Source organism: Aedes aegypti, chromosome 2 (assembly GCF_002204515.2).
Source record: "Aedes aegypti strain LVP_AGWG chromosome 2, AaegL5.0 Primary Assembly, whole genome shotgun sequence".
Classification (NCBI taxonomy): Eukaryota; Metazoa; Arthropoda; class Insecta; order Diptera; family Culicidae; genus Aedes; species Aedes aegypti.
The window spans coordinates 12,481,552-12,501,085 of record NC_035108.1 but is presented as its reverse complement, the minus strand read 5'-3'; the positions used below and the strand labels follow the sequence as shown (position 1 = coordinate 12,501,085).

The window sequence follows — 19,534 nt, the reverse complement described above, 5'->3', positions numbered from 1 at the left end:
ACGTGTTGATTAGTTATTGTTGAATAGAAGCTCAAGCATGATCAATAATCAGCTACAAGAGGTTCATATTAGGGCACTGGAAGGCTGATATATGAACTCAAGGATGGCGCAGATGGCAAGGTATACCGCTGACGATGGGAAGGTCTCGAGTTTGAATCCAGTATTCGGGTAATTATTAAAAGTATGGTTATTAATTCATGGTAAAGGCATACACTGCAGTGTTAGCTATTTTTAGTCATTTATTTGTTTTCAATCAATTTTGTGGTAGTTGAATAAAAGCTGGGATGAATGCTTATAAAGCGATTTTGAAGTAGTAGAATAAAGGTCAATATACAACGACACGCTTTATAAATTCTCCAAATTTGTGTGAACAACGCCTGAACGGAGGCTTCACTTGGAAATAATTAAAATGTTGTTAAACATGATGCTGAATTAAACTGCAATAATGTAGTTTGTTAAACTAGCGTTGTTAAATCATCAATCCTCATTAAGCTAAGTGAAACCTGAATAAACATCATTACAATATATGATTACAGTCACTAAAAGATAAGAACCTTAATAATTTCGCCAGATTTGCTTGAACAATGTGTGCGTAGCAGCTGCAAAGTAATATAATAAAGCAACTATTCAGTATGTAGTTGTGGAAAATTGCTTAATAAATGATTATAAAATAGGCAAATGTTTCTTGGGTTTTCAAACACGTCAATGAACATCTGCATGATCTTCTTCACCGTATAATTTCGAAGGTATGGGAGGAGAACAAATGTCTTCTAGTTGGTTGGATTGTCTTATTCGCCCTTTGTACAAGAAAGTACAACAACAAGCGGATGCAATTATCGAGGAATAAATAGATTGAGACTGCTCGATGAGCCCTTCGTCGGTGAATAACAAGCATGTTTTCGAGAGGGCCGATCAACGCCGGATCAAATGTTTACCATGCGTTAAATACTAGATAAATTCTGAAAGTACAACTTACACACTAGGGTGCGGCTTATTTGTCTAAAGTTCTCAAATCCAAAAATTCGTGTGCTCTACTGAATTAAAATAACATTAAAAGATAAACCTCATAATCTGAGCCAAATTCCGGCGAAAAAACTTAAAAAATCCAAAGAAATTTGATTTTTTCATTGAAAAATCATGGTTTTGGATAGATTTTGTTAAATATCTAAGTCAAAATTATTTTTTAGGAAAATGTGTTGTATGAAGAGTTTGAAAACAACTAAATTTGGTTCAAAAAATTATATTCAAGCGGTATCGCTTGAGTATTAATGAAGTGATGGTCAAACAAAAATGTTTTTTTAGTAAAATGAGGAAAAATTTGGATAAAAGAATTTTCAACTTAGACAATTTTTGATTTTAGACAAATTCGATGATCTACAAAGTTTTTGTAAATTTAATTTGAAAAATTATGGTGCTAAAAGTGTCTAAATCGGTTGAATAATAGCAAATTTATATTTACTTTACTGAAGGTCATTTTTTATAACTTGAAAAATCACCTTCAAAACGCTTGTGCCAACTCTAAGTATTAATATTTTTAGCTCAGATTTTGAGGATTCTTTTTTAATGTGATTTGAATTTAATAGAGCAAACGAATTTTTGATTTTGAGAACTTTTGCAAAATAAGCCGCACCCTATTACACACTCATCATATGTTTGTGGATTTCGAAGCTGCGTATGAATCAGTGAAGAGCAACGAGTTGTAGCAAATTATGTTCGAACATGAATCTCCGACAAAGCTGATTGTTATTCGTACAAAACTTGTAGAATCGAAATAATATGTACGAGTGATGGACAAGATTTCGCCATCGTTCGTAAGTAGATAAAAAACCGAATTTAGTACTATACCATTTAATTCCACTAGAGTTTGTATCCTTTGACAGATACGCGTATTTCGACCTCAACTGTAAGGCCGTCTTCAGTGTCGTGTACTAGACACGACACTGAAGACGGCCTTACAGTTGAGGTCGAAATACGCGTATCTGTCAAAGGATACAAACTCTAGTGGAATTAAATGGTATAGTACTAAATTCGGTTTTTTATCTACTTATAGGTATTCTACTAAACAGCTCGAAGATTTATTATCATCGTTCGTAACTTTATAAGATTTAAAGCATAATGACATTTTATCAAAGCGCTCGAAGGTGCCATTATCACACGTTCGCGAAAAGTGGTGCCATTATCACCCGTGCTTTTATGCTCCTTGAATTTGCGGACGATATCGAATTATCAAGATTGACCGCCGAGGAGTAGATGAGGTATTCGTGCCTTTCAGGAGGGAAACAGCGGACTGACGATCAATACCACAAAGACGAAGTACGCGATAGCTGATGATTCGCGCGGATATTGGATATTATCAAGCATATAAAACACGGCAGGCTGCGATGGGCCGGTTACGCTGCCCGTGTGCCGGAAGAACGAAAATCAAATATAATATTCAACAAAGAATCCGGACGAGGTCACTGACTTCGTGGTAGGTTGCGTACACGATGGATTCTTGCAGTTAAGGAGAACTTTAGGGCACTTAACATTCAGGATGACTGGAAGCAATTCGCTCATGATTAGGCCCAGATGAGAAGAACCACCCGTTCAGCGTAAATTTATCTAACGAATTCTTTCCCATCAAGTAATTAAGTACTATAATACTGCCACAACAATGCGGGATTTTCCGTATCTAGAATTGGACCACTTGAATACCATGTTATAAATCTGTATTTAAGCCCTAGAGTTACTGGATTTCTTCTACTGTGTAGAATTACTTTGTCAGCACTGAGCGATCATTAAATAGAAACGAATTCGCATCTTATTAGTAGCAGATTCCATATCATAAATATTCTTAGGACTAGTGAGATTGATATCCAAAGAATTTTTCATATCTAATGGTGATGAGCTGAGCAACACAGTTAATTACAAAAAATGTTCATACATGTTACATTACGCGTTTGGCAGTGTTACGCTTTCTTGTGATTTTTGCATCATGCAAAATGAAAGCAACAGCAGGAATCAGCGTTCCGATCAAGAAACTCATATTATTTTTATTTTCTATCGGGATCTTAGTTATTTTAATACACTCTTGGCTATTTCTTTTATCGCCTTTAGCGAAATCATTGTCCTTTTTTAACAGATAGGTGAACTTTGCCAATTCAAAGAACAGCATTATTTTAGATATCTGCTCATTTACGCCAGAATCTATATTTTTCGTTCTCTGCCTTTGTCTATCAGAGACCTTTTTTACGGATTTCTGCCTATTTCCATCAGAATCCGTTAACCGTCATCTCCGCCCATGTCCGTCGGAGACAACTTTATTAATCATTCCATAGAATTACTTATTATCTAATATCCTCACCTTTATTCTACCAACTACGTCATTGTATAATATTAGGTAGCGTCTTCTTGAGCCAAGTTTAGACCTGAGAGATCGCGAAGAGGAAAAATATCAACGACATCTGCAGCCCAGATTCCGCTGTCACGAAACGTCAAATGCAGCCCACCGTTTTTATGGCTGCAAAAGTGAAAAGTATTGTATTCACAATAAACTGTTATTTAAACCTCAGTCGACGGAGCAGTTTTTCCAAAGTTGCTGATAAATCTAAACACAATATTAGTTATTTCTAACGTCTGCTACGTTTGTTGGCATGAAATTTCACTCAAAAGACTATTTATGATTCGATGTGATGCAAACGCAATCATTTTTTGCAGAGAGGTTCATGTGAAAGTTTGAACGGCTTGCGCATGATTGGCATAAACACAAAGTGGAATAAGGAAAATCTCAGCAATCACAGAAAAAGAAGATCGTCTTCGCGAGTCTCGTCTCAGGTTTAGACTAACAACTGACATTATGCTTGTTATTTCGTTTCCATATCACATTTTCTCTAGGCCTGCTTGATATTTTGAATTCTATTCATTACTTCCCCACAGTGTAAATCGCTGAGTTTAGTGTCGATCCTGGGATTCCAGTATGCATCCTAGAATTGCAGTGTAGATCCTGAGTTTCCGATATATTCCGATATATCAGTGTGGATAAAGAGTCGATCCTAGGATTGTAGTGTTGATCATTGCATTTTAGTGTGAATCCCGGAATTTTAGTGTGGATCCAATGTGGATCTTGGAACAGTAGTATAGATCGTAGGATTTCAGTGTGGATCTTTTTAGTTTGGAACTTGAGACTCCAATGGATTTCAATGTTGATCTTGGGATACCAGTGTAGATCCCAAAGCCCCAGTCAATCTGTTATGTCAGTGTGGATCCTTATATTCCAATGTGAATCATGGGATTGTGGTGTAGGTCGTAGAATTTTAGAGGGGAACCTGAGACTAATATGTTAGTCGTAGGGTGACAATGTGGATCATTTCATTCACCATGCAATGCAGATGTGATGTAATTTGCACGAATTAACGACTTCCGACGTCAATTCTTATGAGACTTCTGGTTGTCTGGGTGGGTTTCCTGTGTGAATTGGGTCCTAAAATGTTTAATGAATTTTTGTTTTTATTTAATAATACGAAAGAGTATGTTCTTGCAACTACTTTAGCAATTTTTCCAGCTCAAATAACGGCTATAACATTTTTGAACTTCAATTTGAAAAATGGTTCCAAATATGAACCTTGACACTTGTGATCATGTTTGACATTCACTGTTTCGACAAAAATGCCACAGGGCATATAGTTTTAACACTGGGGTTGTTCCTATCTGACATTTCGGAAGGGACATGGAAAACAAAATATACCCAAAATTTAAGTTTAAACCAAGGGGTGAGACAAAATCTCAAAAATCATAAAAAAATGTTTTTTGGACTTAAACAAATGAAAATCAATTAAAAATTGAGTAAACATGTGTTTTTGCCCTAAACTTAAGCGTTTGATACTAAAATTGAGACAAGGCTTTAGGACCCTATTCTTATATTTCAGTGCGGATCCTGGGATTCTAGTGTGGATACTGGAATTCCAAGATGGGTCTTCGGATTCCAATGTGAATTCAGGGATTCAAGTTTAGATTTTCTGATTCCAATGTGGATCCTGTCATTTCAGTATGATTCCTGGGAATGAAGTATGGATTCTAAGATTCCAGCGTGGTTGCTGGGAATCCAGTGTGGTCCTAGGATTGCAATGTAGATCCTGCTGTTGCAGTTTTAATTCTAGAGTTTTAGTGTGGACTGTGTGACTTCATTGTGGATCTTGAGCTTCTCATGTGTGCATTGGGATTTCAGTGTAGATGCTGGGCGTGTAGTGTGGATCATCGTGTGTAGTGGGTGTAGAGGGATCTCAATGTGCATCCTAGAAGTCCTGTGTGAATTCTGGAATTCTAGTTTAGATCTTGGGATTGTAACGTGGGTCGAGGAATTTCAGTGTAGAACCAGAGATTTCAGTGAGGATTATGAAATTCCAGTGTAAAACCTTAGATTTCTTGAGATTCAAGTGATGAGAGAACGTGGATCATTTGTTTCCAAGGTGAAGCCCGGGATTCAAGTGTGGATCCTAGGATTCCTGTGTAAATTATCGAATTCCAGTGAAGATCCTGGGATTCCAGTATAGGTTCTGGATTTTCGGAGTGGATCTTTGGTTTTCAGTGTGAATATTGGGATACCAGTAAGAATGGTTGAATGGTAATCCTAGGGTTCCTGTGAAAATCCTCGGCTTCCTCTGGAAACTCTGAGAGGATCCGGTGTGAATTGTCTTTGTTGGGACGGAATCCAGTGAGAGTTATGTGGCAAACAATTAGAATTCCTGGGAGAATCATGTGGAAATATTTTGGAAAACACGTAAGAATCCTTGGTGGATATTCTTTGAGAATCCTTTGGGAATGCTGTGATGATTCTGTTGGATTCCTATTGGAATAATGGAATGTACCAATAGATGGATGTACAATGTTGCACTGGTATTTTTTTATTGGTTAGAGAGACTTTACCTCGAAGAGGCATTTGTCTCTAGAAGCACTGGTAATCCGTTTATTACTACGATGAAGTCATTTTACTTGTTAATTAAATAATCGATACTTCCCGAAACAATAATGATAATATGTATTTTTTCGAGCTTGTTTGATTTTAAGCAGCTAAATGAAGTTGAGTCGTTCTACGTACCTCCACTATCGAAACATCTACTCTAAATCGTTTTTGTTCCGTTGAAAATTGTATAAGAATGTCGTGGATTTTTTTTTTCGAGTGATAGTTTAATGATGTTATGCAGCAATTTGCACACATTTTTTTTCGCGAATTATTTTGAATGTTAGTATAACAAATATTTTTGTATGAAACCAAACATAATCATTTGATAAAAAACTATTCGAAAGGACGATATTCATCATCAAATGCGTTAACATTTGTAAAGCAGATCTACGACATTTTTATCATTTATTTATATAACCGACTGATTGTGTCCTTCATGTTTGAATTGTTGGCTGTTGTTTTTTAAAAGCTAAGCAGCAGATATTATTAAAATTCAGAAGGGATACGATTGTTTTTTTTTGCTGAAAATAAAAATAATGTTTAGCTTAGCACGCCAACCAATTTAAAACAAATAGATCGGTAGTCATAATTTCTGAACCGCTTCTTCCAATCGAAACTAATTCCAGTTAGTTTTATTATTCAGAAGTGCATCGGAAGCGTCATCAGTTGTGCGGAAATGAAGCAGGGTAATCATTTTCGTTACGCAAATTTAAAATGTATCAAGTGGCAATGTGAGTAACGAAAAAGGGACACCACATGAAAACTATGACTAAACAAAAAGAAATGTGAAATGGGTAACACAAATCTGAACAAATGAAGAAATTAAGAACAAAGATTAGACGATTATGGGAATGACAAGAAAATGGTGGGACAGAACAAAAGTAAAACACAAAGAAGAAGGAGATCGAAACTCTATGGAACCCACCGGAGTTGTGCGCGAGCGCGGCTCAGAGACTGTATATTTGGCCAAGCGGTTTTCAGTTATGTACCTTTCTCGGTCCGTAACCGTGCCCGTACCCAGCACTGGCGCCGGAAGTTGGCCGCTGATGCTGTTGTTGTTGGTACGGGGCTGGTTGCGTTTGAAAGGGCGGTGAGACGTACGGTTGCTGCTGGTACTGGTTCTGCTGCTGCTGCTGCTGAGGCGTCGGACGGTACACCGGAACCGGTGATTGAACGTGTGCCCAACCGCGAGGGCTTTGACCACCACCGATGGGATGGGGCGAACGGGGTGAGGCCAGTGAAGCCGTTGATGGCGAAGAGTAGCGGTTCTGCTGCTGCTGCTGTTGATAGTATGGGGCGCTTACGGGACGGGCCGGTTGTTGTTTTTGGGGCAGAACGGCACGACCCCCGCTGAAGGCCACAGTTGAGGAACCACCCTGCTGCTGCTGAGGCTGCTGGTACTGTGGCTGATGATGGGTCAGGTGCTGCGGGGACGATGGCGGATAGCTCGGATACTTGAGCTGATTAACCGGTGACTTCGGGGTGTGGAGCGGTGAGGTGTGGGATGTGGCCTGCGGAGATGGTTTGTTTACGATTGATGATGGACGCGTGGATTTTCATGTTTTATTTGTCGGTTTGATGAGGAAGAATGAGCGAAAGCGGTTTTCGATATGTTTTTCATCGTTTCCGGACAATTTTCGGAAGAAGAGAAAAGAAGAAAAATTAAATTAAAAATGATGGCATCAATCTGTTTGCTGACGTGTTGGTGAGTGAGTGTGTTTGTGAATGGAAGGGATGAACGTGCTCTCATATCCTTCGAGAATGGATGCATTTTTTTTATCGGATGCAAAATGGGATGTTTGTGCCGTAACCGTTTATGGAATTCACAGAAATCGAGCGGAGATAATTGGATTAAAATGGTGTGTCATGTTGTGCAAACTTTTGATAAGAGAAGTGTGTTTGATGCTCATGGGAAAATGAGTAAAAGATTGTTACGCTGATTCTTGATTGAATATAAATCAACTCCTCTGAAACTAATTTTCATTTAAAAAAAAAATCTTCAAAATGATTGAATTCGATTTTCATCGAAATCAGAAGGACTATGAATTGAAGAAGAGTGTGGTGTAGTAACTGGATTTCCGAAATAATTTATTTGGTTATCATGTTAAACTTACAGTATGGCCCATAAAAATGCGAAAGTAGTCATATCATGTTTTATGGTAGTTTTTACATAGAAAATGTGAATGAAACATAAATATTATATATTACTTGTTTAATCTATTTAGAATCAGTTTTTCGCTTTGGACATGATATTTATTTGTTACTTTCATCTTACCAGAGAGGAATTGGAAGCATACCTTCAAATTTTATCATGCGGACGTCGAGTTCAATATCTGTGTGATGAAAGCTTCTAAAACATCAACGATGGCGTGAGATTCTTCATAGGCCTTGTCTCCAGCATACGCCCATATCAAATGACAGAATTGATTCATACCTGGGTAATTGGAGACTTAAACATATTTTCGAAAAAAACGGCTCATTTTGCAGAGCTTTGATTGAATCTTCATATATAAGTATGATAAACGGCTCCGTTTTGCTCAAAACCTATGAGCTAGTATTGATATAAGTTGTCTCTAACCGATGGAACAAATTTCATCTTCAAAAGTCTATTGTAGGCCTCTGTATTTATTTTTTATTCAACCTTAACAATAAATAAAGGCATATCATACCAATAAGACGCATATGCCCTCAAAACTATAACCCTGGCAAAATATTTTATTGTGATCATGAAAAATACGTTCTCTAAGAACTCTTCTATCCTCTGATACCATACAAACTAAAATTTTCAACAATAAAGTGTGATTTTTGATGGTGGAAAGTTTATCACCAGAGTATACGACAATCAGACGCTGTTTCTAGCTTTGGGTGGACAAAACCTTTGAACTTACTTGCTTTATAACATTATTTAAGACAGTAAGAAAAATATGACAAAAATTGTCCTGGATAGCGAAGTTGTGTCAGAATATACTACATTATCCAGAAATTACATTCACTATCAAAAACAATGAAAATAACGCTTGTGGATGCTATATTCACGTTCAAACAATTTTCGCATTTTTTTTATGGGCCATACTGTATATAGTATAACTCTTATAAAAAAAACCACTATCGGAATGTTCTTTACTCGCAACATATTTTATCAAATTCATACAAACCCAAGTAACCAAATAGCACTAAAACACTGTCGCCCTCCGTGCTAATATAGGGCTTTTAGAGAGCTGACATGCCCTAAATTAGTTGTATAACAGCCCTATAAGCCCAAAAAGGTGAATTAGCGGGCTAGTGGTTACTTGGGAATCTACCTGAAAACGTATTATGCTTTGTTAACTCGTATATGCCCAGCATATACCGTGGTGAATCAAAATCCGGACGGTACCAACATCCGGACACTCTGATAATTATCATTAATTAAATGAAGAAACGAGCAATATTTTGTATAATTTTATCCATAACTTCTTCTTTCAAGGCTATTAAGCTTTTTAGTTACGTTCATGATCTAGTTACCTTTGCCTGATAATTAATAAAAAATAAAAACAAAAATGTAGCTCCAGTTTGACGTGATTTCTCTGCAGTGTTGGTCATATTTAAAAGAAAGCCTTGACGAAGTGTTCTTAATAGTAAGTGAACGTAACGTAGGGGGAGATCCCCCAGTGCCGGACAAAGTCGAAACATTGAGAAATCATGGTCCAATCAAGAAGGTGTATTAGTAGAAAAGAAAGCTATTATGGAGACTAATGTTTGCATAGAATAACACATCCTTTAAATATGCATGCCTTTTTAAAAAAGTAGAAAAGTTTGAAAATCTTTAAAAAATTGACGTATCCCCTTAATTTTGAGCCTATTTAGTAATTATTTTGAATATGAAAAAATACTTTGGATCACGCAAGCATGATCGAACATAATCCTAATATGATAGTATGAATGTATTTTGTACCATAATCGAACTAAATATGGACAAATTACAATTTTCGTTAAGCACCTCCTGTCCCTCAGTTTCGGACAGCTTGATTTGTTATATGATATCTTTGTAATTATTGCGTCAGTGTCTCAAAATACTTTAATTTTTCATGGGTTCCGTCTATCATGGTATCAAACATGCAATAAAATTAGTAAGAATTAACATTCAGAACAACATCGTAAAATGTGCTATTTTTCATCATATATGGAAGATGTTTTTGATAGGCATCTAGCAAAATAATAAAAACTCAAATTATACTTGTAAATGATGCAAATGCATTGAATTGGTAATTATAAACTATTCCTATAGTGTACACATTCAATGATGTTCAAATTTTCAGATTTCGAGGCATTTCTAGATCGTGTCCGGTATTGGGTGCCACCTTTCAAGATCGATCAATTTGGTACTTAAATACATCATCAAAATGTAATGTCAAAATTCATGTTTATATTTTCAAATTTATTTTTGTACACTATAAAAATGATAATATTTATCACAAATGGGTAACACGAGCCCATAAAATCAATATTTTTCGAAATATGAATTTAGTGGCTTAAGTGTCCGGTACTGGGGGATCTTCCCCTATATTTCGATGTTCTGAAGCACTAAATTTGTGATAAAACGTGAAAATATACTCTAAGTGGAATAAAAAGAGACTGTCCGGAATGGCAGACAAGTGGCTTGAAATCCGAACATCATTGGAGAGCACTGTATTTTACTTTCGTAAGCCAATATTTTTAAAGTTGATATACTAGAAAGGCAAAAAATAATAAAATTAAGGTGTAATGAGTGATTATAAGTGCTAAGAAAACCAGTGCGATGTGTTATTTGATGCTTATTAAACACCAAGTACCCAAACGCATGTGTTCGCAAGACTCCTGAACAAGTAGAGGTAAATAAACCACAAACTCACTGAAATTTTTTTCTTTATGTGCTTCACAGGTCAAACTCCTGCATCAAATTTTCTATCAAATGATCCTGTAAGTTAATTAAAATGCAATTTTATCGATTTTATTCTAATAATTCATGTGGCAATACAGGTGTCCGGATTTTGATTCACAAGTGTCCGGATTTAAAACCAAGGTATGAGTCAGATGTCCGGATTAAGGGACAGAACATGGTTAAATATTTTAATGTTTTTCATTTTATTTTCATAACTTTTGACATGAAAACCATCGTTTATACTAAGATCTGGTATATATCTGAATGCGTCAATATTACATTTCAATTTAAATCGAAAAATACTTGTCTAAAACTGAGTTCAAATACTTTTATCTACTTAAGTGTCCGGGTATTGATGCATCACGGTAGCGATAATTTCAAAATGCTGCCATTTCTACAATTTATATCAGATTTTCTTCATTTTGGCTCCAACAGAATCGTTGTTATATCTTGTCTTGATGCTCATTGGAAGTTTTGGATATGTCCACTGGTCCCGAGTTATTCCAGTGGGTCACTGGGTCAGATGGAGTAAAAATGACGCCGACGTTAAATTTATTGATAACAATCTGACTCTAACTTAACTTGTGTTTTTTTATAGTTAGGACTTCAAATGTCATCTTCTTCCTCTACTTGGTATTACGTCCTCACTGGGACAGAGCATGCTTCTCAGCTTAATGTTCTTATGAGCACTTCCAAAGTTATTAGCTATTTCTTTGACTAATTTGCCATTTCCGCATTCATGTATCGTGTGGCAGGTACTCTATGCTCAGGGAAGTCAAGAAAATTTCCAATGCGTAAAGATTCTGGACCGACCGGGAATCGAACCCACCCAACCTTCAGCATAGCTTTGCTTTGTAGCCGCGGACTCTAACTACTTGGCTAAGGAAGGCCCCTTTTATTACATCTAGTTTGTTTTACGATTTTCACATTTGTATCTACATCACTTTCAAAAATTGCAATTGAAAAGTAATATTGCATCACATTTGCGTCGCAGATGATGCACATCTAAAATTACCTGATATTACCCATTATTTTTGCTGTGAAGCGAAACAAACTTCACATTAAACAACGGAACTCAAAATCTCTCCCCCAATATTAACTCATATGGAAACAAGTCCCTTATAATGAACCGAAGAACAACAGCAAAGTCAAAGCGGAACAGTCATGCTCAGAAGTTTATTCTCCTTCCATTTGCTTACGATAAATTTACGGCCATGAATCTTGTGCCCCCTCTAATATTAATGTCAGAATCGGCCTAATATGTGTTCCAGAGAACACTCAAACTCCTAAGCTTTTGTTCACGGACCGCCAGCTTCTTCGGCGCGACTGTAACAATTAAAGCCACAACTCACTCCAACTCCAAGCGTGGAAAAATTTGAGCCCCTCGGAAGCTTTATCTGCCTTTGCGCGAGGTCGTCCTAGTGTGAATTATGAAATATTAATCTTCCACTCCGAAGTTCGGAGCTCGAAAGCTACACAATCGACTCGGGCACCTTACGGAACCCCCGGAATTTCGGGCGCACAGCTCTCGAAAGCAATGGCGAACAGAGTTCTTAGAGCAAACTCGTTAAAACAACACCTCTTCCGGTGTCGGAGCGTGCCAGGAAGTACAAAAGGAAGAGCATTTTTTATTTCTTCTTTTGGAAGAAGTTTACTGCCGATGTTATTTTAGGAAGATGCGCGATAATTTGTCTGAAGTGGAACTCCTAGTCATGGGGCTGAATGGAAACAGACGTTGGATGTATGATCTTTGTCGGTAATTTAAACTTTTAATTGAAGCAAAAGTGAAGTAAAATTCTCATTTAAACAATTTCAACGAATTGTTTTTATGATAATTTCATTTAAGTTTACTGCTCGTTTCAATACATAACACTAACCGTAGTGAACGAAGGATAAAGTTACGAAATACTCTACCGCAGGCCTGCCCAACCTTTTTGAACCGCGGGCCAAATCGCAGAAATGATTTTATGTCGCGGGCTACATTTTTAAACGCATAAATATTTGAATGAATTTTGACAAAAGTTAGTAAATAAAGTTCACAAAATCTGACAAAAATCAGAGAATAAAGTAAATTTACTTTGAAAAAATCTAAAAAAAGATAATTGCTTCACAGCATTCTGATGGATATTGTGAAAGTCCCTTTCAAAATTTTATAAAAAAAAAAATTAGTTCAGAATATCTATGAAGTTTTGGTTCCTGTGAAAATGCCCAGGATTTTAATAAAATAATAATTCGAATTCTGCTTGAATTCGACCTAGTATTATTAGCATTACCTGGAATGGGCTAAAATCTTGATCAAGCTTTCACAAAAACCTCGGTTAGAATGTCCAGGATTTCACAAGAATCATGCCTAGGAATCCTACAGAATTTCACTCAATAGTCATTTTGAAATACAATTTTGAAATCTGAGAATGCTAAAAAAACCTATTCAAAAGTTATTGTAAACTAGTGGTCCCGGCAAACTTCGTCTTGCCATCAAGTAGGCGGATGAAAAACGCTATGGATCGTCCCATACAAAATGACAGTTACGTTCACGCTCGTTTTTTTCGACTTTCCCGGTGAATATGCTGGGATTTTTATACACACAAACACGTCGGAACACTTGACGAACAAAATGGAAGAATAATCATTAAAATCGGTTGACCCGTTCGGAAGCCATTTCGTGACTTACAAACACCATTCCATTTTTATTTATATAGATTGGTTTAGGGTTTTAGCAAAATGTTACATAGCGTAATATTATAATCTTTTGAAAATGTTGTGTTGAATGCGATGAAAATTCTGGCAATAAGTCTGAGGACTCTTGAACAAAACTCAGTGAGAATCTTGTCAATGTTATCCGTAAAAGTCGTTTGCAGAATTTTAAATAAATCCTGTTCAACAGGTAGGCTTTTCATAATCCTATCAAGGATTCTGCGTGAATTACGCTCAGGCATTGATAAAAAAAATTTCCGAGATTCTGTGAGAATATTAACCTCAGAATATTAATTCAGTGAAATTACAGTATTGGACAAAACATTTGCAACTTTTTCGATTTTTCATACTAAATTACCAACTTTGGTAAGCTAGATCTCAGTTATTTATGGACCGGTTCTAATGAAATTTTCACGAAACATCAGATATAACTTGAATTTTAACATATATTTTTGAGTGATGTTTCCAATTACGAGTTTATAAGTAATAACGGTTTAACTAAAGTGTAATTTTCGACGAAAAATTTAAAACTCTTTATCTAAAAATCTGATAGCCCTACACAAAAACTGTCTTCAGCAAACTTGTTCATTCCGTAAAATCTACAACTTTGCTGAAGATACCATTAAGCTATTCCTTTTATATGTTTAGTTATGTCATTTATAAAAAAATCGTCAAAAAATTCACTTTAGTCAAACCGTCACTGCTTTTGAACTTGTGATTGGAAAAATCACTCAAAAATATATGTTATAATTCAAGTTATGTTTGATGTTCTGCAAAAATTTCATTCAAATTGGTTCATAAATAACTGAGATAAAGCTTACCAAAATTGGTCATTTTGAATGAAAAATCGAAAAAGTTGCAAATGTTTTGTCCACTAATGTATGTATGGCAATTTTGCCTTTTGTTCATACGTTTAGTTCAGGCTGCATTTTTTGAGTGTTGACGGAACTCATGGTAGAAAAATTGTCGAAACACCCAGAATTTGAGATTTAGATTTTGAGTCATACATAAAGATAAAAAAGTAGTTTAAATAATTATCAAGCTGAAACATTAGGCTGAAACCAAATTGAAAATTAAATAGTCTTGGTACTTCGGATTAGCACAATGTCAACGGGCCAAATATGAGAAGAATCTTCGAACCATCCGCGGGCCGCACAAAACGAGGTCGCGGGCCGGATGCGACCCGCGGGCCGTACGTTGGGCAGCCCTGCTCTACCGGAAACGGTAAATCTAGTATTTTGCCATTATTTACAACCCCCTAAATCTCAGACATTGTAAAAACTGCATAAGAGTTAATCAAAGCTTGTCGTACTTACCATTCAGGAAAAGAGCATTCAAATTATCCAACAATTTATTCGGATACATTGGCAAAACGCGATCCAACAACACCTTGGACTGCTTAAGCCATAGTTTGGGAATCGCACACTGCGTCAATCATTTGTTGTAATTGTTCAAGTATGAGATAAAACTCGGAAAGAGATGTCGACCTGCCGATCTAAATGGCATTGATGATGATCAGCTAAATTCTTGTGATGAACTCAGTTAAGTATCTTTTCCTAAAACAAGTTTTAAATTGTCGCATTACAATTTGATAAAGAAATACATTTAATTTATTGTGACTGTCCGAAGCATTCGATAAAATGTATCCACACAATATCAGAAGTCATTTTTTTCAGTTTCTTCCGGTTTCTCTAGTCGTATTTTTGATCCAATATTCCTTCCAATACCGTTTCATTTAAGGGTACGCAACGACAGCTGAACTGAATGTCTCAGTCGGTAAATAAAAATGACTGACGTTCTCAAGCGTTACTTAAGCGGATATTTCTCTTTTGTCCTTTTTTGTGTTAAACATATAAATACATTTCTCGCCACCATCCATCGACTTCCTCTACCCATTTGGAGTCGAGTATTTTCACCCTTGCAAAGAAGAAAAAAGCTCAAATCCTGTTGCTTGTTGTATTTACGAAAATTCTCCGTTATTCTCCATCCAAAAGCCCCATCCAACTCGGTCCTCGGCAGCGTTGAACCGTCAGAAGTGCTCCTTCTGTTCTTGCTGACTGGGAATCGGTAAATGAAAGCGTTGAAGCGGACAGCAATAAAGCATGTTTTACTTCAATAACTTAAATTGAATTCCTGGCCCTCGTCGTAGGTTGGAAATGAAATGGATGGATGGCCGGGCCGGGTGTAAAGCATAGAAAAGGCAACCGTAATAATTCCTTCGGGGGGGGTGGTTTAAGGGCAGGCGACCATTATCGAAGAAAACACTTTGAGGCTCATTGGGATGCGATGGCTGAGAGCGAATCCTTTCGAGAGGTAGAGTAAAAGTGGTTGTTCCAACGCACTTTGGTTTGTTTGCGTGATGATTGCAAAGAGTTTTTTTCAAATCGGAATCCATGCACAATTATGCAAAAGATTATGAGTACCTATCTGAAACACCAAACAAGATAAAATGAAGTTAGTGAATTAATCCACGTGGTTGTCTATTACGCAAGTTTACGCGACTGCCGATGCTTTGTATGTTCTTTCAGTATACTGACTCAACTTCAGGGTCCTTTATCGTGCGAAGCCAACATCAAATGTTCATCACAGTATTCACCTCCTAAGCAAACCAGTTGAATTTATTTTTCTGGTCGGGGAGGTGCATCAAACTGGTTACACCCATGCCTCTGCTGCAGTGTTAGCACCAACCGAAAATCCACTCGGAAAGTCAGAGTGGATTTAGTCATTTCCTGGTCCCCGTTTTCTGCAGGGAATTACGTACACCAGTGCCAGACAGTGCTGGAGTGGGAGTCAGTGTTAACTTGACAGCTTTCTACAATAAATTTCGGCTGCAAAATTTAGCTGCTGGTTGCTGACTTACGCTGGCTTGCTGGCATACGAATAACAGTGTGGGTGTAAGTAGCCAACATTAATGGCTCATGGTACGAGATGGTTCCTAGTCAGTGTTACAAACGTGTATGAGCAAGTGTTTGCTTTCGCGGATTGTCCAAAACAGAGAGTTGGAATGAGAAAACATAGCCAGAAGTTGGCGAAAAGTTTGTACGATCCCCATTTCAACTGTAGGCCACCATTCGCGAACAGAATGGACTAGCGTCCACAGAATGGCTATTTCCCGTAAATTAAGACCCTGTAGGATGGGACAGTGCGACAGCGACGACGTTGAATCAATTTGAATATGCAAAATAGTTAATACGATGGATTAGGTTGAACAGATGTTTCTTTACTGGGACATCTGTTTTTCTTTGGTTCAAAATTATCAAATAATCCTGCGACAAGTTGAATTTTTAAAAATGAACCCAGATCACCAAAATTGTATCATGGTTTAAGATGTTAGGAGATAAGTTGATAAAGTTTGGTATTAAAAAAACGTGCTTAATCTGTCCAATTTTATTGCTCTAGTTTTTGTTTTAAAATAGAGCAGTGTTGCCAGCTATCAAATAATGTTGTTCCTTTTGTGAAAATTTTCATAAATGCGAAAATTTATTCCTACCAGTTTTCTGTTTTGCTGTAAATTTAGGATTTTGAATACTAACTTTTTTCTTTTAAGCAGCTTCATGATGGTATCTGAATGTAGCACCCCAATATAATAGACACATTTGGTAACAATCGAGCAGTGAGCGGTAGCAGATTATGAAACCTCATGACCATTTTGGAGAGTCCGTGCTTCAACCTTTATACGCATATCGTGGATCTGTATATTCACATCGAGATATTGAAATTTTTAAAACTTTGCTACAGCTTCTCTATCCACCATTTTTTTTTACAACTCCCTATACTGCTCCTATCTGCATAACTGTCCCATGTTTACAGATTATTCCATCGACCATGGGACAATTTTGCGGATAAGTGATATTTAAAGGTCGTAAAAAGAGGTCAAAGTGTAATATGATATCTTTGCCGTGTGCAAAAAGCTAAAAAATACTGAAAATTTGATAACCTTCCGCAAGTTGTTTATAACCACTGTTATGGCTGTTGTACGTGATAAACGCTTATTAAAATTTTTAATTTTGATTCCGCTTAATTAACTGGTGCAATCTGAAACCATCACACCAGTTGTGTTTATTACACGCAGTGACTAATTTTAACGTCAGCAGACAACCATCGGCTTTCTTTTATTATGTGAATTTATTGTGTGTGAGCAGTCATTCCAATGAGCATAAAATTCCAACAAGTTATGTTAATACCTCTATCCATTACATGATTTTTTGTTAAAGCTTTTCATGAAACCAGTCACCATATGCAGTCGAGATGTGCTTCAAACCGAATCAATTGAGACTTTCGCACGGATAAAGGAAAAATGCCTTTATCTGGGTGCCAACACCAACTGAATTAATCACCACGAGTTCAAAAACGAGCATAAAACGCTCCATCAGCCCAGGAAACGATAGCTAGTCGTCGAACGAGCCAACACATCAAAAGCGCACTTTGGATGAAACACACTGTTCGACATGGGGTCAAAACCAGCGTCGCCTCGGTAGTATCGTCGTTCACTGTTTTCTTCCGCCCACTCCAACTGAAACCGCCCACCGAACGTTGTACGCCATCCATAAATTGTTTCGTTTCGCTATAAATTCTAAAGCACTATAAATTCTCAGATCGCATCAGATTGCACCTGTTTATTTTTCACCTGCGCCATGGTTGCACAGTGGTCGCACTTCAGACATAATTTGGTCAAAAGTTTAAATCGTTCAAAAACCACATTTCGTTGACAAAATATATTTTTAAAGGTGGTTTGTTTGAATTTATAACAGAAACAAATATTTGATAGTTCCGGTACATTTGGCAGAATCGAATCAAAAGCAACATATTTTGTATTAATATATGAACTACATCACTATTAATATCAAATTGTACTGAAATGTTATTATTTTCGAATCAATTTGAACGAAAAAATCGTGAGTACACTTCAACTGGTTACTAATTTAATAAACAAGCTGAAAATGACAAAAATTGCGTTGTGAAAAGCGTGTCGGATGATTTAATGATCTATTTCTCCATGTAATATAACTTAAAATTTTCTATTCAGGTGCAAAAATGAACAAGAAGAGCCATATAACTTCGAATACTACGGAAATGATTATTTTAAAGTAATTCTTAGGTAGAACAGCTTTGAGTACAATTAGAAGCATCTTTAAAATAAGAGATAAGGTCTTTTCAGTCGAATGAAACCAGCTGGAGCTGGATTTGATGAACATTTAACACACTGGTTTTGATGGAACAATATCCTTGAAGTTTGAAAAAATCAAAAGTGTTAATTTTAGCTGACATTGCTGCAGTTTGAAAAATCGAAATATACACCAATCGATCTGAAACTTTTGAGGAGGTACTATTCAATACTGAAGAAAGCACGGAAAGTGCCAGTTGAAGGGTTTGAACACTTTTTTTTTAGTTTTTGCCAGCTTTGGGCCACTGTGCGCTGGCAGCAACCGAACCGAACCAACGACCTACACACAAGCATCTATTCAGCTTTCGGTGCAAAAAGAAGCCTGGCTGAGGATTGACGATTCGTTGTTGATGTCGTTGTCGTTGTCGTCAGGTCCCGTCAGATGGGTGTCGTGTGCATCGTTCGGGAGAAGGTAGAACCTAGGTACTGAGCAAACCTGATCCGACAAAGTCGCCTTATTATTATTGGCACGGCTTTATGTATGGGATCACGACTTTTGAATCTGCACCACCCGTTTCCACATGCTGCGTAGCTCTGACTTTCAGTGTCATAGAACAGGGTCGGTTCTGTGGGGCATATTTTCTGAGATTATTTTGTAGACTGTTGTCTATCAACTACCATGCGCCTCCACCGTTCTCCATCGTAGGGAAAGTGCAACCTAGGAGAAATTCCTTCAATACGAACCTATTTGCAGCGCCGTTAAATAAAAATGCTAATATTACGCGTTGCAAGAAAAGTTTTGATTCCTGGAAAATCCAGAGCTATTGATCACCAAAATTTTTCCCTATAATGATCATAGTCACCGATGACTTTAAAGCTGTTTATGTTGTTTCTGCTG

The 19,534-nt window shown here is 36.9% G+C and overlaps 1 protein-coding gene across 1 annotated transcript in view; it reads right to left on the bottom strand.

The window, feature by feature from the left end:
- The window catches only part of LOC5569145, a 298,989-nt gene that overhangs the window by 120,103 nt on the left and 159,352 nt on the right, over window positions 1-19,534 (bottom strand). Inside the window, exon 7 of the mRNA XM_021844044.1 lies at window positions 6,928-7,449. Within this exon, the coding sequence (XP_021699736.1) occupies window positions 6,928-7,449 (522 nt within the window). The remainder of the gene's footprint in view (window positions 1-6,927; window positions 7,450-19,534) is intronic.